Below are 21,552 nucleotides of genomic sequence, written 5' to 3'. Positions count from 1 at the left end.
TCGTTTCGTTCTTTCACTGGTCCGCGTCATAACCTATATACATTTCTGATTAAGAACTATCAAACATAGCATACGTTAGAAACTCGTATAGAATTGTATACATAACACTACAAATAAGATACATTTAGTGTTCGCGTTGTGTAAAAGATTTAGGAACTTCCAAACCTGCGCAGTAATAGGTACGTTTAAAAACATTCGATAAAAATATTTTCTTAACGTAAAAGGTCTTTAGTATGACAAGGACGCAAATTGCTATAAAAATAACAAACTTTATTCAGTATATTCTTTTCCTTACTGTTATTAGTACCGATATATTTACAATGGAAGAAATGTAATTCATAAAGTGTATGATTAATACCTAGTATCTTATTATCTATAAAAAATTAAGCCGTCCATTTTAAACACCTCGTGTCTAGATGAGTGCCCAAGCATTTCATGCTGCAATATTTAGCACCACACGGGATACACGTATAGTTGCTAGGGAAACCGCAAACTGCACAGAACTGTCTTTCGGGGAAACGCGATGGCGGTGCTTGAGCAGAAACGTAGTTAGGGGAATTTGGGTTAATGCTGAGATCCTCTTCCACCAATTGAGCAAACGTTTTGCGAAAACGTTGCTTGTAATATTCGGCTGATCTAGTTTTCTTCCTTCTGCCGCCTCTGTTGTCTAGAGTCTCTTGGAACTTTGGAACTTTCTTGCTCATTACTGAAACAGTTTTGCATATCCTTATATAACGTAAATGTAAAGTGTTTGTAGTACAAACCTAGATCTGCGTGCGGATCATCGTGAAAGTTATCTTGTTCCAAAGCTTCCAACGCTTTCTTTTGCCTGCGTCTGCGCGCTGCATCGTCGAGCACTCGTTTTTGATACGCGTCTTTTATCCTACCAGATTCTCGCGCAGCCATATTTAATTATTTAGATTCCTTTCTCTGCTAGAGGAAACGATATTTGATCCATAAGATCGTCTACTTTCGCTTGTAGAGTGTCCAAGATATCGATGGAGATGAACAAGTGTCTTTCGTCCAGATCTTGAATTATAAATTTTCTTCCCAAAGCGAAAGTCTCGTCCAGATGTAAAAGAAATTCTTTCATAGCTGCGTCACTGCGAACATAGACGTTATATTTTGTTGTAATTATGTAGGCAAAATGTCGAGAAGGAAAGGAGTGTCCCTCGATGAGAAACGTATGAGAATGCTTCAAATATTTTACGAGAAAAGGGAATTCTTTACTTTAAAGGAAGTTGAAAAAATTGCATCTAAAGAAAAAGGCATTGTAGTGCAATCTGTGAAAGATGTACTTCAAGCGTTGGTAGATGACGGATTGGTTAGATCAGAAAAAATTGGTACTTCCGTATATTTTTGGACTTTTCCTGGGTAAGAACAAACTGTATTATTAGCATTATTTTATGGATTAAATAATAAATGAATATATTACGTAGAGAAAATATTACTGCAATAGAGCAAAGAATATCCGAAGCTTCTAAAAAGATAGTAGAGGCAGAATTTAAACTAGAAAAGTTAAAGCAAGCTTGCGCAAAAGAAAAGGTAATGGATGGAAGAATGTTACATTATAAAAGATTATTTAATTTATGTTACTTTTGAAACAACAAGATAGGAAAAGAAGATACGGAAGAGAGGCAACTTTTGTTGCAAGAATTAGAAGAATTAAAGTCGAAGGAGGATCAGTTGAAAAAGCAAATCGCTAAATTTAGCAACGCGGACCCGGAAGTTATAGCTAAGCTCGAAGAAAAAGCACAGGTATAGGATCAGATCGAGTGCAAAATTTACGCAGATCATATTTGCATATATTGTTTTTTAGGAATATAAAGACGCCGCCAACGTATGGACGGACAATATTTTTGCGATTCAAAGCTGGTGCAAAAATAAATTTGACATTTCGGAACAGACATTGAACAAACAGTTTAACATTCCCAACGATTTAGATTATAAAGAATAGAAAAGCGACATGGTTCGTGATCAATATACGTACCATTCGACCAATATTCCTTTCGTGACATTTACCATGACTTTTCTCTTTCTTTTAGCGAGATAAAAGGAAGGAAAATTTCATTGTGTATTCGTTGCTGTTTTAATGCATGCATCGCGTGCGTCATAGACTATAGCTATACAAGAAAGTCGATATAGTTCAATTTAGTACCCATCACTTGCCGATAGAGGCGCTGACGGCATAATCTTATTTACTATGTTACAATTCACACTATACTTATGTTTTAATTGCGCAGAATAATAAAAGTATAGTTTCATATAATGAGTAACGTGCGACTTTATTTCTTTGTTAATTAATAATCGTTTGGTAGAGAGAGGTTATTTTGAACTAGGTTTAAATTTCGCGGGAATTGTTTCGCCAATCGCTGAAAGAATTCCAACCCGAGCGCCACCTGGGCAAACTGTTTACTAGTATTTCGCGAGTGTTACGTCAGCCATTGAAATACCGTGAATTTAAGCCCAGAGGAAGTCAGTGGTTACGCATCGATCGAAGCATCTATTCACGGTCGGTCTGCAGACGTCTGCGATAATACTCTGCTCGCGCGAGTGTGACTCAAATTAGGTAAGAACGATTTTCTTTTATTTCTAATTTTTCTTTTCATTTAACACGGCCGAAATTATCGATCAACCTGCTCGTTGTTTTCGTCATTGTCGCGGCAGAGTTTATTCAATTTGCGTGAATTTTCAAATCGCATAGTTGCGAATTTTAAGTGTGCATGGCGTTTCCAGCACGTGCAATCGAGTCACGATCTTTGGGAACCCATATTTAATATTGCGCATTTCTTCAATTAAATTTCTATTTGATCGTTCACGTTTTTCATTCAAATGTATAGTGTTAAGCGTTACGTAATACGACTATCCTTGAGCCAGTGCTCTATTATTACACTTTCGTCAATGAGAAATTAAATTCTATTATTTAAAATGCAAATATTCTAAGTATAAATCTAAGAGTTTAATATTAATAAGTTTCAATAAAAACTGCATCTTTGTGCGTACATTTTAAGGAACACGCCTTTATTATGCACACGTTTTTTTTCGATTTTAAGGAACACGCCTTTTGACGTATTTCTTTTCAATATTATTACAAAGTATTGCATGATTTTACACAATGTTTAAAAAATGTCTCATTCGTCATTATTATTAACTTAAGTGTACTTCTATATTTCAACAGATTTAAAAAATTCCTTTTTCAACGCCATAAAGTGCAAGATATTTTTCAAATAAATTTTTCAGCTAGATTAGATTAGATTATGATCTATACTGTTGTATATAGACGTGTTAGTTTGTTTGACCTCTAAATACGCGATGGTTGCATCAGTGTCACGGTGACAGTGTTAGAAGTGCATATTTATATTAAACAAAAACCACAATGTTTATTACGTGTTTGAACACCTTTCGGGGCATAAATCATTAATTCAACAGTGGTCGTAAATTATTTCGTATTTCTGTCGTTCACATTCCGACACGTGCAGATCGAGAAGCATAAAGTATTCCCGTTATCAGTGCAACGCGTTCTCTGATTCATTGGTGTTACATTTTCTCGTTGAAACAATTTAACAACGTGTTATTCATATCTGCGCACACATGTAAATTTCTTGTGTAACGATATTACGAAACACGAGAGTTTGTTCACGTGTTTCTCGCGCTTATGTAACAAAAGAAACGCGAATTGGAATTATCGGAAATTTACGAATTTTTAAACGCAACGATCGGGACACAGTTGCATGCAAATGGCATTGCATTTCACTTTACGTTTTCGAATCGTTTTGTAGATTAAATCACAATGGGTGTCCCCGCCGGAGATACGGAGAAAGGAAAGAAGGTAAGTGTTAAAAAATGATTGAAATTATCGTTATCAAATTTATCTACGAACGCGCGCGAAACTAGAATTTCGGTGTCCACGAGATAACACGTGATACGTAATACGCGGAAGAAGAATCATTTATCAATTTCTTGATAACTGTATCGTTTCATTTAAACCTCTGCTCTACGATGATAATCATAAAACGTGTGCTTCAATCTTTTTTCCTTTTAGCTTTTCGTACAAAGATGTTCTCAGTGCCACACCATCGAAGCTGGCGGCAAACACAAGGTAGGGCCCAATTTACATGGAATAATCGGTAGGAAAACTGGTCAAGCACCGGGTTACAGTTACACGGATGCCAACAAAGCAAAAGGTATTTCTTCTTTGAAACATATTTATTTCTGTGACTGTTCCGCTACACTGTTTGTCGTTTCAGGCATCACTTGGAACAAGGATACGTTGTTCGAATACCTGGAGAACCCAAAGAAGTACATTCCTGGTACGAAAATGGTGTTTGCCGGTTTGAAGAAACCACAAGAACGAGCTGATCTAATCGCGTATATAGAGCAAGCTTCGAAGTAAGCTTAACACCTGTTAAAGATGGCAAGACACGCTAGACGTATCGAGCGGGTGTCGTAGAGGAACCTAGTACTATTATCATCTTAAACCTCATGGACATCGCGCTACATCTGACTCGACTCATTCATTAAAACTCCCCTATCTGGTACTCAAGTGTTTGTGAAGTCTGAATAGTAACAAATTGTTGTTATCGATTATAAGTAGGTATATCATGTAATTACATGTATTGACAAGAGTCAGGCTAGAACTGGCTATAACTAGTTTTTCCCCTTCATCGTTAAAGATATTCTGGTGCTCTCTCGTGATGGCTGAGCCATGCGTGGACGGTGCACTATATTTATTTGTGATCACATGCTGTTAGAAACAGATTTCCGATCTGTAACACAACAACCTGAAAATACAGATTTAACAGTAAATTTGTAATACTATTATTTCTTTCTACGTCGAACGAAAATTCGTTAAAAAACTCGAGGCAATAATGAAGTACAAAGAAACAAGTATTACGTTTTAAAATAATTGAATGCTCAAATTAGTTTTCATTATTTGTGAAAAATTCTCCATTACTCGTAGTAAAAGGTTTAATGACAAATTTAATGTGTGTATGAAAATAAAATAAATTGGTTAAACGTTTGTTTGAAATGTTTGAACGTGAAAATTTACTGTTGGAATTAGTTTAGTCGATCCCACATAGACCCGATAAGAAATGAGGAAGGATGCGGTTAAAAATGCCAGGAAGTCGCGTCTTAGGCGTGGTTTTCTTTAACTTTTTTTAGCAGAAACTTAGTTCGATTCGGTAGTTCGCGAAGTCGTGTTCGGTTATCAGGAGTCAAAATGAAAAATAATTCGGATTCTCTCGAAACACCGGTGTCTAGTGATAGTAACTTTGTAACTAGAATGAAGAACAACTCTTTGAGTGTTCAATTTATTCGAGTTTTTAGTTCTGGAGCTCCGAAGAGTCCTGTTCATAGTTCGTCTACAAAATATTGGCAATTACCTAGTAAGAAGTGTTATACACAAGATTCGCAAGAAACTGACGATTCGTTTGCATTGTTAAAATCAACCTCAAACTCCCCACATGGAAGTCGAAGTTCTATGGTATGGTGGACTAGTGGCAAAAGGTAAGTGTATTGTGCTTTATATTTTTAATATAGAGGGTGTTTGGCCATTCCTGGAAAAAATTGTAGTGGGGGATTCTAGGGGCCAAAATAAGACGAAAATGAAGAATAGTAATTTTTTAATTGAGGCTTCGTTTAAAAGTTATTAACAGTTGCGCCTGAAGATAGGCAACCTGCGCACAATTCAGGCGCAAGTGTTAATAACTTGTTAACGAAGCCTCAAACGAAAAATTGGTATTCTTGATTTTCGTCTTATTTTGACTTCTAGAATCCCCCACAGTAATGCCCACTTAAGTGACCGCGACCGGTCATTTAAGTGGGCACTACTGTGGAAGATTCTAGAGGCCAAAATAAGACGAAAATGAAGAATAGTAATTTTTTAATTGAGGCTTCGTTAAAAAGTTATTAACGTTTAAAGTTGCACATGTGAGAAGGGAACCGCGTGAGCTGCACACTTTAACTTTAAACGTTAATAACTTTTGAACGAAGCCTCAATTAAAAAATTACTATTCTTCATTTTCGTCTTATTTTGGCCCCCAAAATCTCCCATTACAATTTTTCCCGGGAGTAGCTGGACACCTTATATAACGCTAAAGTAATAATTTTATTCTTGTAGAATTAACCACGTTCATTGTCCAGTAGAAGAAACTACTTGAAAAATATGCAGTATCGCGCTTTACGACATATTCTTTTATCATTTATTGTCGCTGAAGCAGACGACATTGCCTTGACCGCGATCGTGTTTCGAAATATCCATTAAAGTGGATCCACGTGTGTTAGAAAAGGTTTGCGAAACAATATGCTAATCTATGTACGCGCTGACAGGAGCGGCTGACGATGTACCCCATCGGGGGGCATCGAAAAGTAACTCTTATTTAAGCGTAATTTTCCATAGAAATTGATTTTTAGTTACTAATTTTCGAGGTTAAAAACAAGGAAAATAGGTTAAATGGACCACCTATGAAATTGCATCAGAGTGCATCGATAATTTAACAAAAGAAAATTCTTATTTAAGTGTAATTTTCCATACAAAGTGATTTTTATTTACCAGTTTTCGGGAGTTAAATTCAAGGAAAATAATTCAAGTTGAAAGGACCGCCCACGAAACTGCATCGAGGCGCTTTGTAGCTCTGGCAGTGCAAACGTATCAGTCGGATAAAAATGGCCTCGAAAGGTTATTAGACGAAGTGACAATGTACGTGAACATTTTAAAAACGAGAGAACCGGGTAGACACTTTGAAGGAACGTTTTAAGCGAAAACGCATCGGTGGAAACGTTGATGGGTCGATGCAGCGCCGGCGCTGGCGGTACATAACCAAGAAAACGAGCATCCCCCACCACCTCCCCTCATCGTCGAAACGATCGCGCGATGTGTACCCACTTCCACATCCAACGCTCAGACCAGAGCGAGAAGCAAGTAGCCTCGCTGCATCTCTCTTTGTCTCCTTCTGTTTCTATCTTGCTTCTTGTCTCTGTCCCTTGTCGCACGAGTGCATTTCGTCGTGCTCCGCGGAACACTGCACGAAGCGCCTCGAACCAGTATAGAACAGTTTGCAGTCAAGCACGGACCGTTCACGCGTTCGCCTCCTCGCGAGGAATTAGGAATTGAATAAAATCCGCACAGGTACGTAGAAACGCGTACGTCGATCGTGTATCCAAATTTCTCGTACGTCGACCTTCTCGTTCGAGTCGTAAGAATTCATAGTCGCGATAGTTCGAATCGTTTCACGGTAGATCGCTTAAATAGCAAACGTATGATCAATGAAAGTGACAACTAAAAGTGCCGCGCTTTTGTGCACGACACGCGACGATCGTTGCTTCGGAATCCTACGAAACGGATCGCGTTGAACGAACTTGGCGCGTATATAGGCCTTGAAAACGTTTGGACTCTTCCAAATCGTAACCGTTATAGAAAAATGTCGATAGGAACGTTTTAGAATTGTCGCGTTCTGACGGAGATCTCGTTCACCATATCTGACAGTTTCGAGACTCGAAAAAAAAACTTTCAGTCTTCTCGTGTTTACGTAACAGTTTCTGTCAAAACTCGGTTTGCATATTTGTGTTTCACGAGTGCACTGATACGTTCGATAGTGTTATTTAATTATTTTATTATCTAGGGGCGGGTCATTTTGTTATGAAATTTGTTTTTCTCTGTAATAGTTTTTTCTTTTTTTAAATAAGAAGTTTGCTCGATTCGTAATTGAGTAGTTCGTTTGTTCGAAACGTGTTCTAAATTGTGGTCTTCGAAGGGTCCAAAGAATGACCTCGAGCGGAGAGCATGATTTAGGGCAGAGAGCCTCCTACGTACTTGCACGTAGGTACACATACGTGCACGGTACCACGAGCACTACGCGGTGTACCCATTTATACACACGCGCATCCGAGTTTATACCTATTTGTAGCCTGCATCATCGGGCAAAAAGTAGGTCTAGGGAATCAGCTGACCGAAAGAGGCGCGTGCGCTTCACTAAACCAGAACACATTTGAAACGCCCACTATTACACCTACCCTCGGTATCCCGGAAAAAGAGATTGCACGAAACGCGACCACTGATAAGCCCACGAAAACCTTTTCTTTGATCAATTATCGATTGCATCTGTGTAACACGCGTGTGTATAGGGAAGGTATTATATTTAGATGCCAGGTCATGCGTGTTTCATTTTTACGTCAATTTACACACTACAGAGGGTGTTCAGCTACCCATGGGAAAAATTTTTATGGAAAATAAGACGAAAATCAGGAATATCAATTTCTTGACTGAGGCTTCGTTAAAATGTTATTAAAAAATTAAATTAAAATATTTCAAATCGTTCTGGAAAAATTATTTTTGGGCCGTGGGGTCAATTACAATCATTTTCGGTGATTAGGCATACCCCTGAAATCCTACTCAATTTCGAGAAAAAAATTCGAGTAGATGTGGAATTTTTTGGCGAAAAAAAAATTTTTCAAATCGTTCTGGAAAAATTATATTTAGTTACAGGGGTCAATTACAATTATTTTTCGTCATTACACATATCCCCGAATTCCTTCGTATTTTCGAGAAAAAAATTCATGAAGATGGACAAATTTTCGCCAAAATTGAAAAATTTCAAATCGTTCTGGAAAAAATATTGTCGTCTGCAGGAGTCAATAGCAATCATTTTTGGTGAATAGACATACCCCTGAAATCCTACTCAATTTCGAGAAAAAAATTCGAGTAGATGTGGAATTTTTTGGCGAAAAAAAAATTTTTCAAATCGTTCTGGAAAAATTATATTTAGTTACAGGGGTCAATTACAATTATTTTTCGTCATTACACATATCCCCGAATTCCTTCGTATTTTCGAGAAAAAAATTCATGAAGATGGACAAATTTTCGCCAAAATTGAAAAATTTCAAATCGTTCTGGAAAAAATATTGTCGTCTGCAGGAGTCAATAGCAATCATTTTTGGTGAATAGACATACCCCTGAAATCCTACCCAATTTCGAGAAAAAAATTAATTACTGAAGATGTCTGACCAGGCGTTGACCTCTTCCCCTGAAATTTTTCGGCGAAATTTAAAAGTTTCAAATCGTTCTAAAAAAAATATTTTCGTCTACAGGGGTCAATTACAATCATTTTTGGTGAAATCATATACCTTCGAAATCCTTCACACTTTCGAGAAAAAAATTCAGGAAGATGGACAAATTTTCGACAAAATTAAAAAATTTTAAATCGATCTGGAAAAAATATTTTCGTATACAGTGGTCAATTATAATCATTTTTAGTGAATAGACATACCCTCGAAATCCTACCCAGTTTCTAGAAAAAAATTCAGTACTGTCGGGACTTTAAACATTAATAACTTTTTAACGAAACCTCCATCAACAAATTAGTATTCTTGATTTTCGTCTTACTTTGGCCTCTAGAATCTTCCATTAAAATTTTTCCCTGGCTAAGCATCCCACGTTGCACGAAACGACCATAAAAGCGTTATAGTTCTAAATATAATACTTGAAAGATGATTGAAATCGTCGTCTAGTAGATAAAAGCGTTACAATTTAATCAACGACAGCCACTTCATTATTTATCTGGTATTTTATCGGTCCAGTTATCGGGCACTCGTGGCAAAAAGTAACGGATTAAAAATATTCATACGTTTCGCGGATTGTCTCGATGGTTATATCAGCGCTCTTTTGCAATGCACGCGTAATGGATCTCCGGCCATGACCGAGTGAGCGTTTAGCATGAATAAACATAGTCAAGGTCAATATGACAGCTGCAGGGAAATATAAGTGGACCCTCCCGACTATACGTTTTACCGGCCAACCAAATATAGTTGTCGGGGAGTTTCGTTTTTGTTCACGTCGCGATACTCTCTCCGGTTGCGTAAAGCGGCTTCGAGACCGTCTTAAACAAAAGAGGATTTGCTAGTGAAAGGAATTTCACTGTTAGCCCGTGAGAAAAAAAGTAGCACGTTGACACGGGAAAATCTCGTTACCTAACCGTCCTACGTCGTCTTACATTCTCTAGTTACAAAATATCGTTGGTTCACCTTCGAATTCAACTTGTATTTTAACCTACACACGAATGGATATAAAAAATTATATTTTATTTATCATTTAGTAGATAATTAACAATCAGTCTGCTCCAACTGCCTTGGTTAACCAGGTTACGGTTAGGTGGTCAGAATCTCTGGTTCAGGGCGCCACTAACCGGTTAGGCGGCGGTAGATTGGACCTAATACTTAATAAGCTCTAATTCGTGTTTCGCGGTTCTATTTTCCCGCCTGTATCCTTGCACAAGTGCTTACATAAATTTTGTATAGGACAATTAGCTCTGAAACGCGAAAGTAATTACTTTCCTCGAAACAAGGCGCGTTTTCACCGCGGTCGGTTCCGCGTTGAAAACAGTGCCGGGTTCCCACCCGTATTTAGGAGAGAAACGGATGGGAACCAGACGTCTGATTAATTGTTTCGATGATTCAGTGATGAAGTACTCGCCGCAGCAGCACCAGCAGAAGAAAAGGAAGTCGGAGAGCGACGTGTACTCGATCGAGGCGACGCCGAAGAAAACGGCGTGTCGGCCACCTACGTGGACGGACACGAAGTCCGCGTCTAAATCGTCGTCGAGGAACGCCGTCTGTCGTTCGCCCTCTATCGGGATGTTCGCGTGGATGCGCGTGTTCCGGCTGGCCACGATGCTGCAGAAGGTCGGATGCTAGAGACGAAGTACACCGAGCGCCCTTCGTGACGCTTTCATAGATGTATTTAACGAATTAAAAATTTTAAGGACCGTACACGTGTGCGTCTGCGCACATTCAAACGCGTACGCCCGCGCATCTGGATGCAACGGACACACGTGTACTGGTACGATACGACGACCCTTTTCCTCTTGGTCGGGATTCACGTATACAAATAGGGTGGTCGGTTCGTAACGTAGGTACGACCGACGGTAGCTGAATTATAGTTACGCAATTACGTGTTGATCAGGCGTCGTACTGGCTACGTTCACGCCTACCGTCTAGACAACGTTAACCGTACGTGTTTTTCCTACTAATGGGTGGCGAACGCGTGCTGGATGCGTGTTACGTTGGTACGCCGCGTCCGTGCCCTCGGAACGACAGTTGGCAACCGTTACTAACTTTCAAGATTAACGCACATCGTGAATTTGAGGTTACAAACGTGAAAATCGAAAGCAATAATTAACCAACCATAGTCATCTTTCTTAATTTCTTCTCTATACTCGAAAGATTAGGTTATGTTCAGGTGACCAATAACGCTTTTATTATGCATTTATATAAGGAGTACGTTGTGTTCTTGTTTTCGTCGCTTTGATAAATATCGAGTGGAAATTTATTACACGTTTTCGTCCTTCGGTTTATCGGTTATCGATAACTAACCAGAAATAGTAATTTATTAATATACTCGAAATAAAACGTTACGTTAGTTACTCGAAGGCACAGGACGCAACATGCCAAACAGTACGCATGCGTGTGAATTGTTATACAAAGCGCAGTACCGGGTTCCAGTCGATCAGAATTGGCCATTCGAAATTTTGAGGATATTCGTCCGGTGGTGATTTTCGTTCATCCTCGATTTTCTTTTACTTTTCACGATAATAAAGTTTCTTAGCTCGTACTCGAATAGCGATAAGGATACAACGTGGTGCTATGTTCAGAACATTCCTTGTTTGCGTCAACTCTTTTACTACGCTTGTTTTTTGCCCCCCCCTCCATCTTTCTTTCCTGTTCCACTCGTTCGATCGCATCGATTCCTTCGTGGCGAACGACCGTAACGGTGAATATCGACTGTTATAATCGTACTTTTTTTCCCCCCTCGAAACTTTCGTCGAAAGTCGTTTCCTCTCGCGAAGGAATCGAAACACGCTGTTTTACGTTTCTTTCACAATCGTCTGCCTGATCCGAGGCACGAAAAAAACGCGCGCGCTTCAGGTATCTACGATCCGATTTCATCAGTGTTGCCAATCGTATTTTACGACTACGGGAAAATCGACGAATAAAACCGATTCGCTGTTTTACGCGCCAATCCCCACGGACTCCCACGAAGTCTCTGTTACTGTGAAAATGGAACTGCGACCAGGGTTTTGAGAAATGCGTTATTGTTTGAGTAATAAAACAGTATTGTTCTGTCAAAAGACAATGTTTATTGACTTACACCCGAGGCGTCTAAGAAAGTGGACATTTTAAAAATTTGAGTTTTTGTTTTTGTTAGAAACGTAGTCGAACAAAGCATGTCTCTGTTGCCTTTGTAATTGAGTAAGGACCATTTACGGAACACGCGAAGGCAGAGAGATAATAAACGAAAATGAGTCACGCTTGTAACTCAAGAATAGATACTTTCCATTAGAAGGGTTATGTTACATTAAATACAACAGGATAGAACGTTCGACGAATAGGTTAGAATCGCAATTAGCGGGCTGATTAATTGTTTCAAAGGAAAGTCGTAATTCAGCGTATGTAGTTTCGCGAAATATGAGTCATTAGTCTTTGATTAGCGAACATAACTGTAATTGAAGCCTTGATGTCTATTTATGTTAGTGACTTGAGCTATTTCGTTTCAAGGATTATTAGCACATTCAAATGAACTCTCTATCTCTCTGTTTTTTAAATAACTTTCGTTTCGTTAAATGTAATACTTATTCTATTAATATACTTAGAATTTTCTTGCAAAATTTTAAAAATAAAACGAAAATCAAGAATACTAATTTGTTGATTTTCGTCTCATTTTGGCCTCTAGAATGTCTCGTTAAAATTTGTCCCATTGGTGGCTGAACACCCTGTATAATAGGAGATCATTAGAATTTCAAGGAAAAACGCTGGCTAACGGGTATTTCAACTTTTCACAGTTAAATACAAAAATTATAACGTTAGATTCAGGTATCTCTGTATTTATTAAACAAATAGATTGTATAATTTGGTAGATTTTAGATTCAGTAGTAATTAATACATGTACAAGGTTATTAATCTACTATTTAAACTCATTAATTTAATTTGTTTATAATAGTTAAGTAACTTCATCGCTGGATGACTTCGTAAGAATGATCTAGTCGCGCCATCTACGGCAGAACGCCCAAGTTTGTCGAGAAGTAGTTCCTTCCCGCCAACGCGAAATGGCGCCACAAACGTAATACATCGAAAAAACGTCACCATTTTCTGCTTTTCGACTATAACCCGTGTTCCCAACTAGTTTCACATCACATCGAGCCTAATATAAATTTATTATCGTACAAACTCGGTCCAAAGCTTACTTTTGTAACAATAAACAAATTCTCCGTCATGGGAAGAATTGCACCGCCATGTTTGCTATTCTGCGTGACCTGATGTGCAAGACAGCGAACGTTTTCTCGACAAACTTGAACGTTCCATCGTAGATGGTAGTGCATCTCCCATATAACAGTGCATTATTGTTACAAAAGCAAAGTTACAACCAAGCATACATTAGCAAGTTAGTGTACTGTGAAACTATCTGCGCAAAGGCCAGTGCAAAGTTACCAGTGTGCGTTAACAGCGTTGGAAAGCAGAAATTGGCGCGTAACAATAGAAACTATTTGTTGATAAACTCGTGAACGTTGCCATCGAGGGGGGAGGTTTTACAAATCGAGAATCTGTACATAGTTTGATATCAGGTTAAATTGTACAAGATTGGTTCGTTTGGTAAACTCGGTTCGTAGGTTATGCATTTGTGTGTTTGTGAATGGCGAAGGTAGCTGCCGTATCGGCGAAACCCAGCCACGTTTGGAAGTTCCCGGCGTGGTTTGGAGCCGTGGGTGGCAGGTAGGACAAATGCTGGTCGGTCGGTCGTGGCGCTGGGGAGGGGAGAGGGTGCACGGTCGTAAACACTCGCGCAAGAAGTACGTAGTACATAGTCTCGCGAGGACTCGTGTCGCGATTACGTCGTCCTAGGGTTCGGTCGCGATCGCCGTACGGTGATCGTTCGGGACGGCCGTGAAATCGCGAACGTTTAAGCCATCGAACGGCTAGAGATCACGGTGAATGTCTCTGTTTCTCGACTGTACCGATACCGTCGCTGTTCGATTCGATCGCGGTTACGATCGACGGTGGTTCGAATGTGCCGGTGAAATAGTTGTCGTACGAGATGAGACGTCCTTTAATTCGTCATCTCTCCGAGGGTGGTGGGAGCGCGAGTGACAATGCTGGCGCGAGGAGGCAGCAATCCATGAAGGAGGACGAGCGTTCCGGTTACACATGGAACTGTCGCGAATATGGGAATCACCTGTCGTCCTGCGACCTTCTCAAGGTACCCACGGCCCTCGGCTGTCGGGGACAGACCACGTCGCCGGAGCCGCGGATCACGATCCACAGGTAGGCCGATTTCGATCGCGGTTTGTCACGCCAGGGAAGGCTAGCTCCCCGAAAATTGTCCGGGTCAGTGCATCCTTCGGGGGATACCATTCTGGGTAACCGCGCGAGCGCACTAACCGCCGTCGCGTTATAGACAAATAAGAAACAAGACACCCGGGGAACCGTGTTTCTAACCTCTTTTCTTCACACACTACGAGCGCTAGGTGACACGCGGGGCGAAGGGGCAGTGTTTGTTTGCGTATCGAGTGCCCACAAAGTCGAACGTGCATACGCGATTCGTAACGGACAGAGACCACGTTTTCGTCGTCGAAATTCCGCGATAGTGGAATCTGAACTGAAATATGTAATCTTTTATTTTCAGATGGTGCTATTAAAATTGAAAAATGGATTCTTCTAATTCCTATTTTTATAAGCTCCTTTCTTCCTAATGAGATCTACCGATCGTTTTTTTCCCGATCGACCTCGTTTCTTCCTTCTGTTTTTAATTGAACAATTTCTCTGTTCTTGATTCGGCGATATCGTGCTTTCACGTTTTATTCCGTCGAAATATTCCTATTTTTGTTAGAATTTAATTAGGCGTCCAATTTTGTCTAACTGCGTTTAACCTCAAACTTCAGCCATTTGTTATTCTTAAAGATAACGTACCTTATCAGTGAATTATTATTTCTCCACTTTCAATGCCTCACAGTAGTCTACAATTATTGCATATGTTCTGAATAATAAAATAACTCTTCCAAAATTTATAACCACGCATAGTGGCTGTCGAGAAATGGAGATTTTATTTCGTATGCAAATTCCTTGCATCGAGTGGGTATTAGAGTCAAAACTGATTGTTTTCATCGTTGATTTGTCTCTGACCCAGTTCGTCTGGAATTGTTTACCGCTTTTGGTCCGTAACAGTAGGAAAGTTTCGCGACTCTGCGCCGCTGTGATATTTTCGAAAACCGATTCCGGTCGCGCGACAACTCTGTAAACAGTTCGACACGTCCCTAACGGACGAATGTATCTTGAGTATCGTGCGTCATTTACGAAATTGTACCTTTCGCGCGAACGCGACCTCACAAGATTTGGGTCACGAAATATAGGGCGTAGCTTAATCCATGCACAAAAATATGTCTGTATGGCCCAAGGAAATATTCTCATTTTTATATTTACGCCCACGGATCGATCGTCCGCGCGTTTCGAGAATCGATGCTTCCCGACAACATTCAATCCGTACTTTCGAAACACCGTATATGTACGATGTTTCACTTTTCCAGACAGTTAAAATGTATTCAAGTAGAAATATATTTCACAAGATTTATAAACGTTATAATTGTTCAATATTTTGTGTTCCCCATAGTATTTATACAAGGTGTCCAAACAACCGTGGGAAAAATTTTAATGGATGATTCTGGGAGCCAAAATAAGACGAAAATGAAGAATAGTAATTTTTTAATTGAAGCTTCGTTAAAAAGTTATTAACAGTTGCGTCTGTTGATAGGCAATTGCGTACAGTTAATTGTTAATAACTTTTTAACGAAGCCTCAAACGAAAAATTGATATTCTTGATTTTCGTCTTATTTTGGTCTCTAAAATCACCCACAGTAATGCCCACTTAAGTGACCGCGACCGGTCATTTAAGTGGGCATTACTGTGGGGGATTCTAGAGGCCAAAATAAGACGAAAATCAAGAATAGTAATTTTTCATTTGAGCCTTCGTTAAAAAGTTATTAACAATTATTAGCAAGTGTTAATAACTTTTTAACGAAGCCTCAAATGAAAAATTACTATTCTTGATCTTCGTCTTATTTTGGCCCCTAGAATCCCCCATTAAAATTTTTCCCCAGTCGAACACCCTGTATACAACGAGTGTATTTAATAATAATGTATTTTTTTATGCATAATCGTGGGGAACATTTTCAGACCTTTCTTTCATATAATCGAGAGGGTCGTCTATTGCGAAATGTCAGGGAAGAGTATAGAGGACATCCTCATTCCACCGGCGATAGTCGATCGGACGAGCGGAGATGATCGTTGAGTAATAAATTAGTTTTACCAGGAGGTAACACGGGAGATTATGTAATCGGTGGCAACAAGTAGGGCAATCTGATGAAAGAACGGAGATGACCTTGAGGAGGGTCCCGGATATGTCAGAAACGGAAACTGGAACAGGACGATTCGGTTTTTACGTTTTCAGACCGCCCGTCCTGTCTCTAATTGTGTTTTCGCGACTTTTCTACTCCCAGAGACATTTCAGTCAAATGTCACAGTTTTATACGGAGCAAACGTAACGCGTTATCGTTAGGTCCGTTCCAGTAAACAAGGTCTCGCGCTGTTCCAATGCAATGGTTCGAATAATAAGTCTGTTTGCTCGAAACGTTATTCCTGTTACTTCTTTTAATCTACTGCGCTATTAAAAATTCACAGGGATTTATCTCTTTGACCCATTAACGCTAGAACTACCAATTATAGTGTATTCATTTCTACCAGAGCAATTAAAACGATAGATACTTGGAGAAATATGGTTAACTTTATTTATTTTGTAAAGTTGCACGCGAAAATTTTATGTGTACTGCAGTATCGTTAATGGGTATCGTAAATATGCCGATAATTTACCGACATTTCGCGATTTAATTATCGGTAAAAAAGAACCGAATGTCGGTAAATGTTTGAAGGTATTTTTTATCGACCGATAAACTGATTTACCGATATTACGATATTTAAAAAAACGTATAATGCAATGGAAATAAATGTTTATTAAAAATTAAGAATCATTTTGACCATTTTGGTAGTTCTATTGTTAATAGAACTGCTGGAAGATTTTTGTCGATGAGTGCAGGTAAATAAAAAAAAACAGTTATTCCAGTCGCTTTGTGTTTTATAATTAGTACAGGGAACCGGTATAATTAAATTAAATTTCTTTTGAAACGAGACGCCAGTTTTCCCCGGAGTCTTTATCGGCGATCGAACCTATTCTCGTTGGCACTGAAGGAATTTTAATTAGAGCTTTCATTACGAAAACTTCCTTCGCGAAAGGAAAATTGATAATAACATTTGAAATTGGAATACAATGTTTTTTATTGCAATGAAAAGACACTTTTATTAAATGTAAATTATAATTTTAATTAAATTCAATCTTTTGAATAGGAAGTTTGTTAGATTGTACAGTTTTGGTTTTGTCAGAATTTTTCCAAAAAAATTCTTTCGAATTCGATATCGTTCATGCAACCGTTGAACTTTGCCATCGAAAATTGATGACCGTGACGGACTACACGATCCAATGACAGTTACAGCTTGCGACAGTGATTAATGATCGAGACAATGGACGACCAGGAGGGATGACAGAAAGATAATTCCGTTTTTGGTCCTCACAATGGCGCGAGATTGCTCGAAAAAAAGCAACACGCGCCATGGTAATTGGCCATTCTAGTCGGAAAATAGGGGAGAAAGGGGATGGTGGTAACATCCGGGGGTAGTAACACGATAAATATCTCGAGATACACAGGGTGCTCAGACAACCCAGGGAAAAATTTTAAGGGGCGATTCTAGAGGCCAAACTAAGACGAAAATCGAGAATAGTAATTTTTTAATAGAGGCTTCGTTAAAAAGTTACTAACGTTCAAAGTTCCGCCCTTCTCGAATTTTTTTCTCGAAAATGCGCAAGATTTCGAGGGTATGTCTATTCACCAAAAATGATTGCAATTGACCCCCGCAACCGAAAATAATTTTTCCAAAACGATTTGAAATTCTTTTTTTTCCGTCGAAAAATTTAGGCAAACAATTCGATTTTCGGTGAGGAATTTTTTCCTCGAAAGTGCGTAGGATTTCGAGGGTATGTGTAATGACGAAAAATGATTGTAATCGACCCTTGTAACTAAATATAATTTTTTTAGTATGATATTAAATATTTTAATTTCGTCTAAAAATGTCAGTACCTTCTCGAATTTTTTTCTCGAAAGTGGATAGGATTTCGGAGGTATGTGTAATGACCAAAAATGATTGTAATTAACCCCCGCAGCCGAAAATAATTTTTCCAGAACGATTTGAAATTGTTGAATTTAATTGTTAATAACTTTTTAACGAAGCCTCCATCAACAAATTGGTATTCTTGATTTTCGTCTTATTTTGGCCTCTAAAATCGCTCATTAAAATTTTTCCCACGGTTGACTAAACACTGTATAATCAGAGTTAGGCAAATTTTATAACGAATAAAAATTTAAAAAGGTATTCAAATAACAAATTTTAACAAACAAGAAAGGTGTCACCTTATTTTTAGCGTGTTATGTAATTATTATTAGGCTTCCCTTTCGCAATTTTTCTTTGAACGTTGAATAAAACGATAATTTAATTTTTGGCGCGAAAAGGTATTCGAATAGCGAAGCTCGTGTGACAAGCACGGATTGCTAGAATCGTCAGAAAAGGGCCTATTGTAGCTTTCTGAAGTTTCCACAATCTGGTTGCCTTATCCGCTCGCCACGAAGTAAAGAAACATTCTGTACACGGCTAAATAGTGGAAACTTCCTGGATCCGTTATCTCCGGATGGCTTCCCGAGGGAATCTACCGCAAACAAATACTCGTATCTTCGTTTGCGTCTACTTGGATCAGGAAAGAAACCTGGCGCGCGTGTTACGAAAGCCCGTTAGTTTGTTTTCTTCCGATTCCCCTCATTTCGTCGACCGAAACGCGATTACGCGAGCCTTGTCCCTTCAAAATTTCCCTGCACGCCCTATAAATTATTACTAAACAAATATACCAACAGCCGAACCACAACTGCGTTTATTATCAAAAGCACGATAAACAATTTAAATAATTTCAGTCGCAAATCTCTCCTTGACGATAATTTTATTTTTTAGCGGGGAAAAACTATTCAAACAGTAGGCTAAAAAAACAAATAACTAACCTAGAAAAATTTGATAATAAATTTAGATAATTTCAATCGTCTATTTTCCCATAACGATGATTTTATTTTTTTAGCGGGAAATGGTATTCGTATGACAGGCTGTATTGTTGTCAGGTGACTCGAAAATCCAATATGGCGTCGACGATCGAATGTTGCATCGTTCGAAAGTGCACCTAACCTGAATCGATCCGTCCAGATAACAGCGTGTCGCCTAACAAACGGTGGTCGATCGTAACGTCAGCGGAACGTTTCTTTTTCGCGAAAGACGAGCAGATTCCTCGCCACCGGCACTAAAGATTTACTATCCGAAGGAATTGTTAACCCTTTACACGTCCGCGGACAAGCATCGAGCTCGGGGTTTTCGGTTCTCGTCGCATTCACCGCCAGTTCGAATGACTCTCTCCTTTCAGTCCTGAAGCTCTGCCTCCTGCCTTTCGGTTTTTCTCTTTTCTCCTGTCTCTTCCCGTCTCGTTCCTGGAGGGGCTCGTGAGACCGATCCAAGGGGCGGTAACATGTGTACACGTGTACACGGACACGCACACCGACTCGCCAAGCATCGCGTGTTTATGGTGAACATAGATCCGCCGCGCTAACAGCGACATCTGTGTTAACCGCGTCAACGTACACTGTAATATAAGCGGAGCCACTGATTAATAATGGCGGATGATGTTACAGAATAAATCGTCCCATATGCTCGTATTGCATTACAAATTAAATCAATATTTTAGAAATGTGATAGAATTTTATTAAAAATAGTTAAATTTATTACCAAAGGTTTAAATAAAATCATCGTTTTTATCGTTAATTCGTTAAACTTTTGATAATAAAATACCAAATACAGTTCTAGGTTAGTCACGTAACATTATAGTCTATTATTTAAATACTATTTATTCGTTTGAAATTTCTACGAGTTCTTGATGTTAGTTAAAAATATAATGTAATTTTATGAACAATAGTAATCATCCCATTGTTAAGTTAATATTAATAAAAGCGTAGAAGAGTGGAGTTTTATAATGCGTGGGAAAATGATATAAATGGACGAAAGCTCCGTAGAAATTGTAATAAAATTTTTTACCGCACGTTCCCCCAGTCGAGTGCTGTAAATAGAAAGAATGGCGCACGTGAGCGCCCAGCGTTAACGGGCAAATGAAAAGTACCGCGTTCTCTGGCCGAAGAAAAAGTATTAATAATACGGTAGAAAATATGTAGCCCCGTGAGCCGTGCTGTATTTTATGTTTGCATACACCGATCCTTTTACTCGTCTCGTGAACCGTCTCTTCAGAATGAAAGTGAAGGTGGAGGCGGTGCTTTGCGAGGGAGGACAATTGAGAAAGAGGAACAGGCGAAAGGGGTTGCTGGAACTGAAGTGTATAACATACTCATCCACAGCGCATCTCGTTTATTTTAGCGTTTTTAGATATTGACTTTAGATAATTTTGAAAATTAGAGAATTTAGAAAATTTAGAAAATTTGTTCGCTCTTAAAATTTTAATGGGGGATTCTGGGGGTTAAAATAAGACGAAAATCAAGAATAGTAATTTTTTAATAGAGGCTTCGTTAAAAAGTTATTAACGTTTAAAGTTAATAGTTTGCACATTTCAAATTTGAACGTTAATAACTTTTTAAGGAAGCCTCAATTAAAAAATTAGTATTCTTGATTTTCGTCTTATTTTGGCCTGTAGAATCTCTCATCAAAATTTTTCCCACGGTGGTCGACCACCCCTAAAACAATAAAGGCTACCTAATATGTCTTTTAATTATGGGGGTAGAAAAAATATTTCTTATGCTATTTGAATGGTTTCAGAAACCACTGTATTGCAAGAAATATTTTTTTTTGAGTTTGCAAGGCAATCAACAAATACAAAATATTTGTTATACCCCCAGAATTGTATTATAGAATATTTATTTCTTGGAATAAGCTGTAATTAGTTTAATAGCTCGTTTAGCTTTTACTCGAAGAAAGTAGTGCAATGTGTACCGATAGAAATTTTTCACTTCCGCATAAATAAATACAGAAAGCATAACAGCCGCCTTTCAAATGTATAATTTATGTTGGAAACTAGGAAAATAATTGGAGTTTCAAAATTTCACAATTATTCTCTGATTTTTTTTTGCAATACCCACAGTGCATACAGTGAATTTTTTTTTATAGTACATTCCTATAGCATTCATTGTTTTTAAATTATTATTATCAATGAATAATACTTTTCAATGCCCTTTCTTGCAAACTTATATGGCTAAAACAGAATAGAAATGACTAAATTAATACTAAAATATTAAGGCCATTGAATTGTATTATTCATTGATAATAATAATTTAAAAACAATGAATTATATAAGAATGCAAATAAATCTGTTTA

At 38.5% G+C, this 21,552-nt stretch overlaps 5 protein-coding genes across 7 annotated transcripts in view; 3 read left to right on the top strand and 2 right to left on the bottom strand.

Moving 5' to 3' along the window:
* Nucleotides 1-34: 34 nt before the first annotated feature.
* Nucleotides 35-19,914, bottom strand: LOC122402256 (zinc finger HIT domain-containing protein 1). Its single transcript, XM_043404894.1, has 3 exons — nucleotides 19,902-19,914; nucleotides 765-928; nucleotides 35-706 (listed from the first exon to the last, which is right to left on the bottom strand). The coding sequence occupies exons 2-3, from the start codon at nucleotides 904-906 to the stop codon at nucleotides 384-386; spliced, it is 465 nt and encodes a 154-aa protein (XP_043260829.1). The 5' UTR covers nucleotides 907-928; nucleotides 19,902-19,914; the 3' UTR covers nucleotides 35-383.
* On the bottom strand, nucleotides 917-2,152 carry LOC122402259 (general transcription factor IIH subunit 5). The gene is made up of 2 exons (XM_043404896.1): nucleotides 1,991-2,152; nucleotides 917-1,103 (listed from the first exon to the last, which is right to left on the bottom strand). The coding sequence occupies exons 1-2, from the start codon at nucleotides 2,023-2,025 to the stop codon at nucleotides 917-919; spliced, it is 222 nt and encodes a 73-aa protein (XP_043260831.1). The 5' UTR covers nucleotides 2,026-2,152.
* On the top strand, nucleotides 1,148-2,171 carry LOC122402255 (meiotic nuclear division protein 1 homolog). Its single transcript, XM_043404893.1, has 5 exons — nucleotides 1,148-1,374; nucleotides 1,440-1,545; nucleotides 1,612-1,758; nucleotides 1,820-1,969; nucleotides 2,046-2,171. The coding sequence occupies exons 1-4, from the start codon at nucleotides 1,148-1,150 to the stop codon at nucleotides 1,955-1,957; spliced, it is 618 nt and encodes a 205-aa protein (XP_043260828.1). The 3' UTR covers nucleotides 1,958-1,969; nucleotides 2,046-2,171.
* LOC122402258 (cytochrome c) lies at nucleotides 2,446-4,813 on the top strand. 2 transcript variants are annotated; one of them, XR_006259505.1, is made up of 5 exons: nucleotides 2,446-2,569; nucleotides 3,780-3,829; nucleotides 4,043-4,184; nucleotides 4,248-4,590; nucleotides 4,674-4,813. XR_006259505.1 is itself a non-coding variant. In XM_043404895.1 (4 exons), the coding sequence occupies exons 2-4, from the start codon at nucleotides 3,791-3,793 to the stop codon at nucleotides 4,391-4,393; spliced, it is 327 nt and encodes a 108-aa protein (XP_043260830.1). In that variant the 5' UTR covers nucleotides 2,446-2,569; nucleotides 3,780-3,790; the 3' UTR covers nucleotides 4,394-4,813. The 2 variants fall into 2 exon arrangements, 1 of the variants encoding a protein (XP_043260830.1); XM_043404895.1 differs by having other exon boundaries at nucleotides 4,248-4,813.
* LOC122402254 (rap1 GTPase-activating protein 1) overlaps nucleotides 13,876-21,552 on the top strand; it is a 105,166-nt gene continuing 97,489 nt past the window's right edge. For both annotated transcript variants that reach the window (XM_043404892.1, XM_043404889.1), the window contains exon 1: nucleotides 13,876-14,310. In XM_043404892.1, the coding sequence (XP_043260827.1) occupies nucleotides 14,084-14,310 (227 nt within the window). In that variant the 5' untranslated portion in view covers nucleotides 13,876-14,083. The remainder of the gene's footprint in view (nucleotides 14,311-21,552) is intronic.

The sequence above is a fragment of the Colletes gigas genome, unplaced genomic scaffold (assembly GCF_013123115.1).
Source record: "Colletes gigas isolate AHSC1104 unplaced genomic scaffold, ASM1312311v1 Colletes_gigas_Sc00034, whole genome shotgun sequence".
Lineage (NCBI taxonomy): Eukaryota > Metazoa > Arthropoda > Insecta > Hymenoptera > Colletidae > Colletes > Colletes gigas.
The sequence above is the reverse complement of the archived record's forward strand: the minus strand, read 5'-3'. Positions and strand labels throughout refer to the sequence as shown.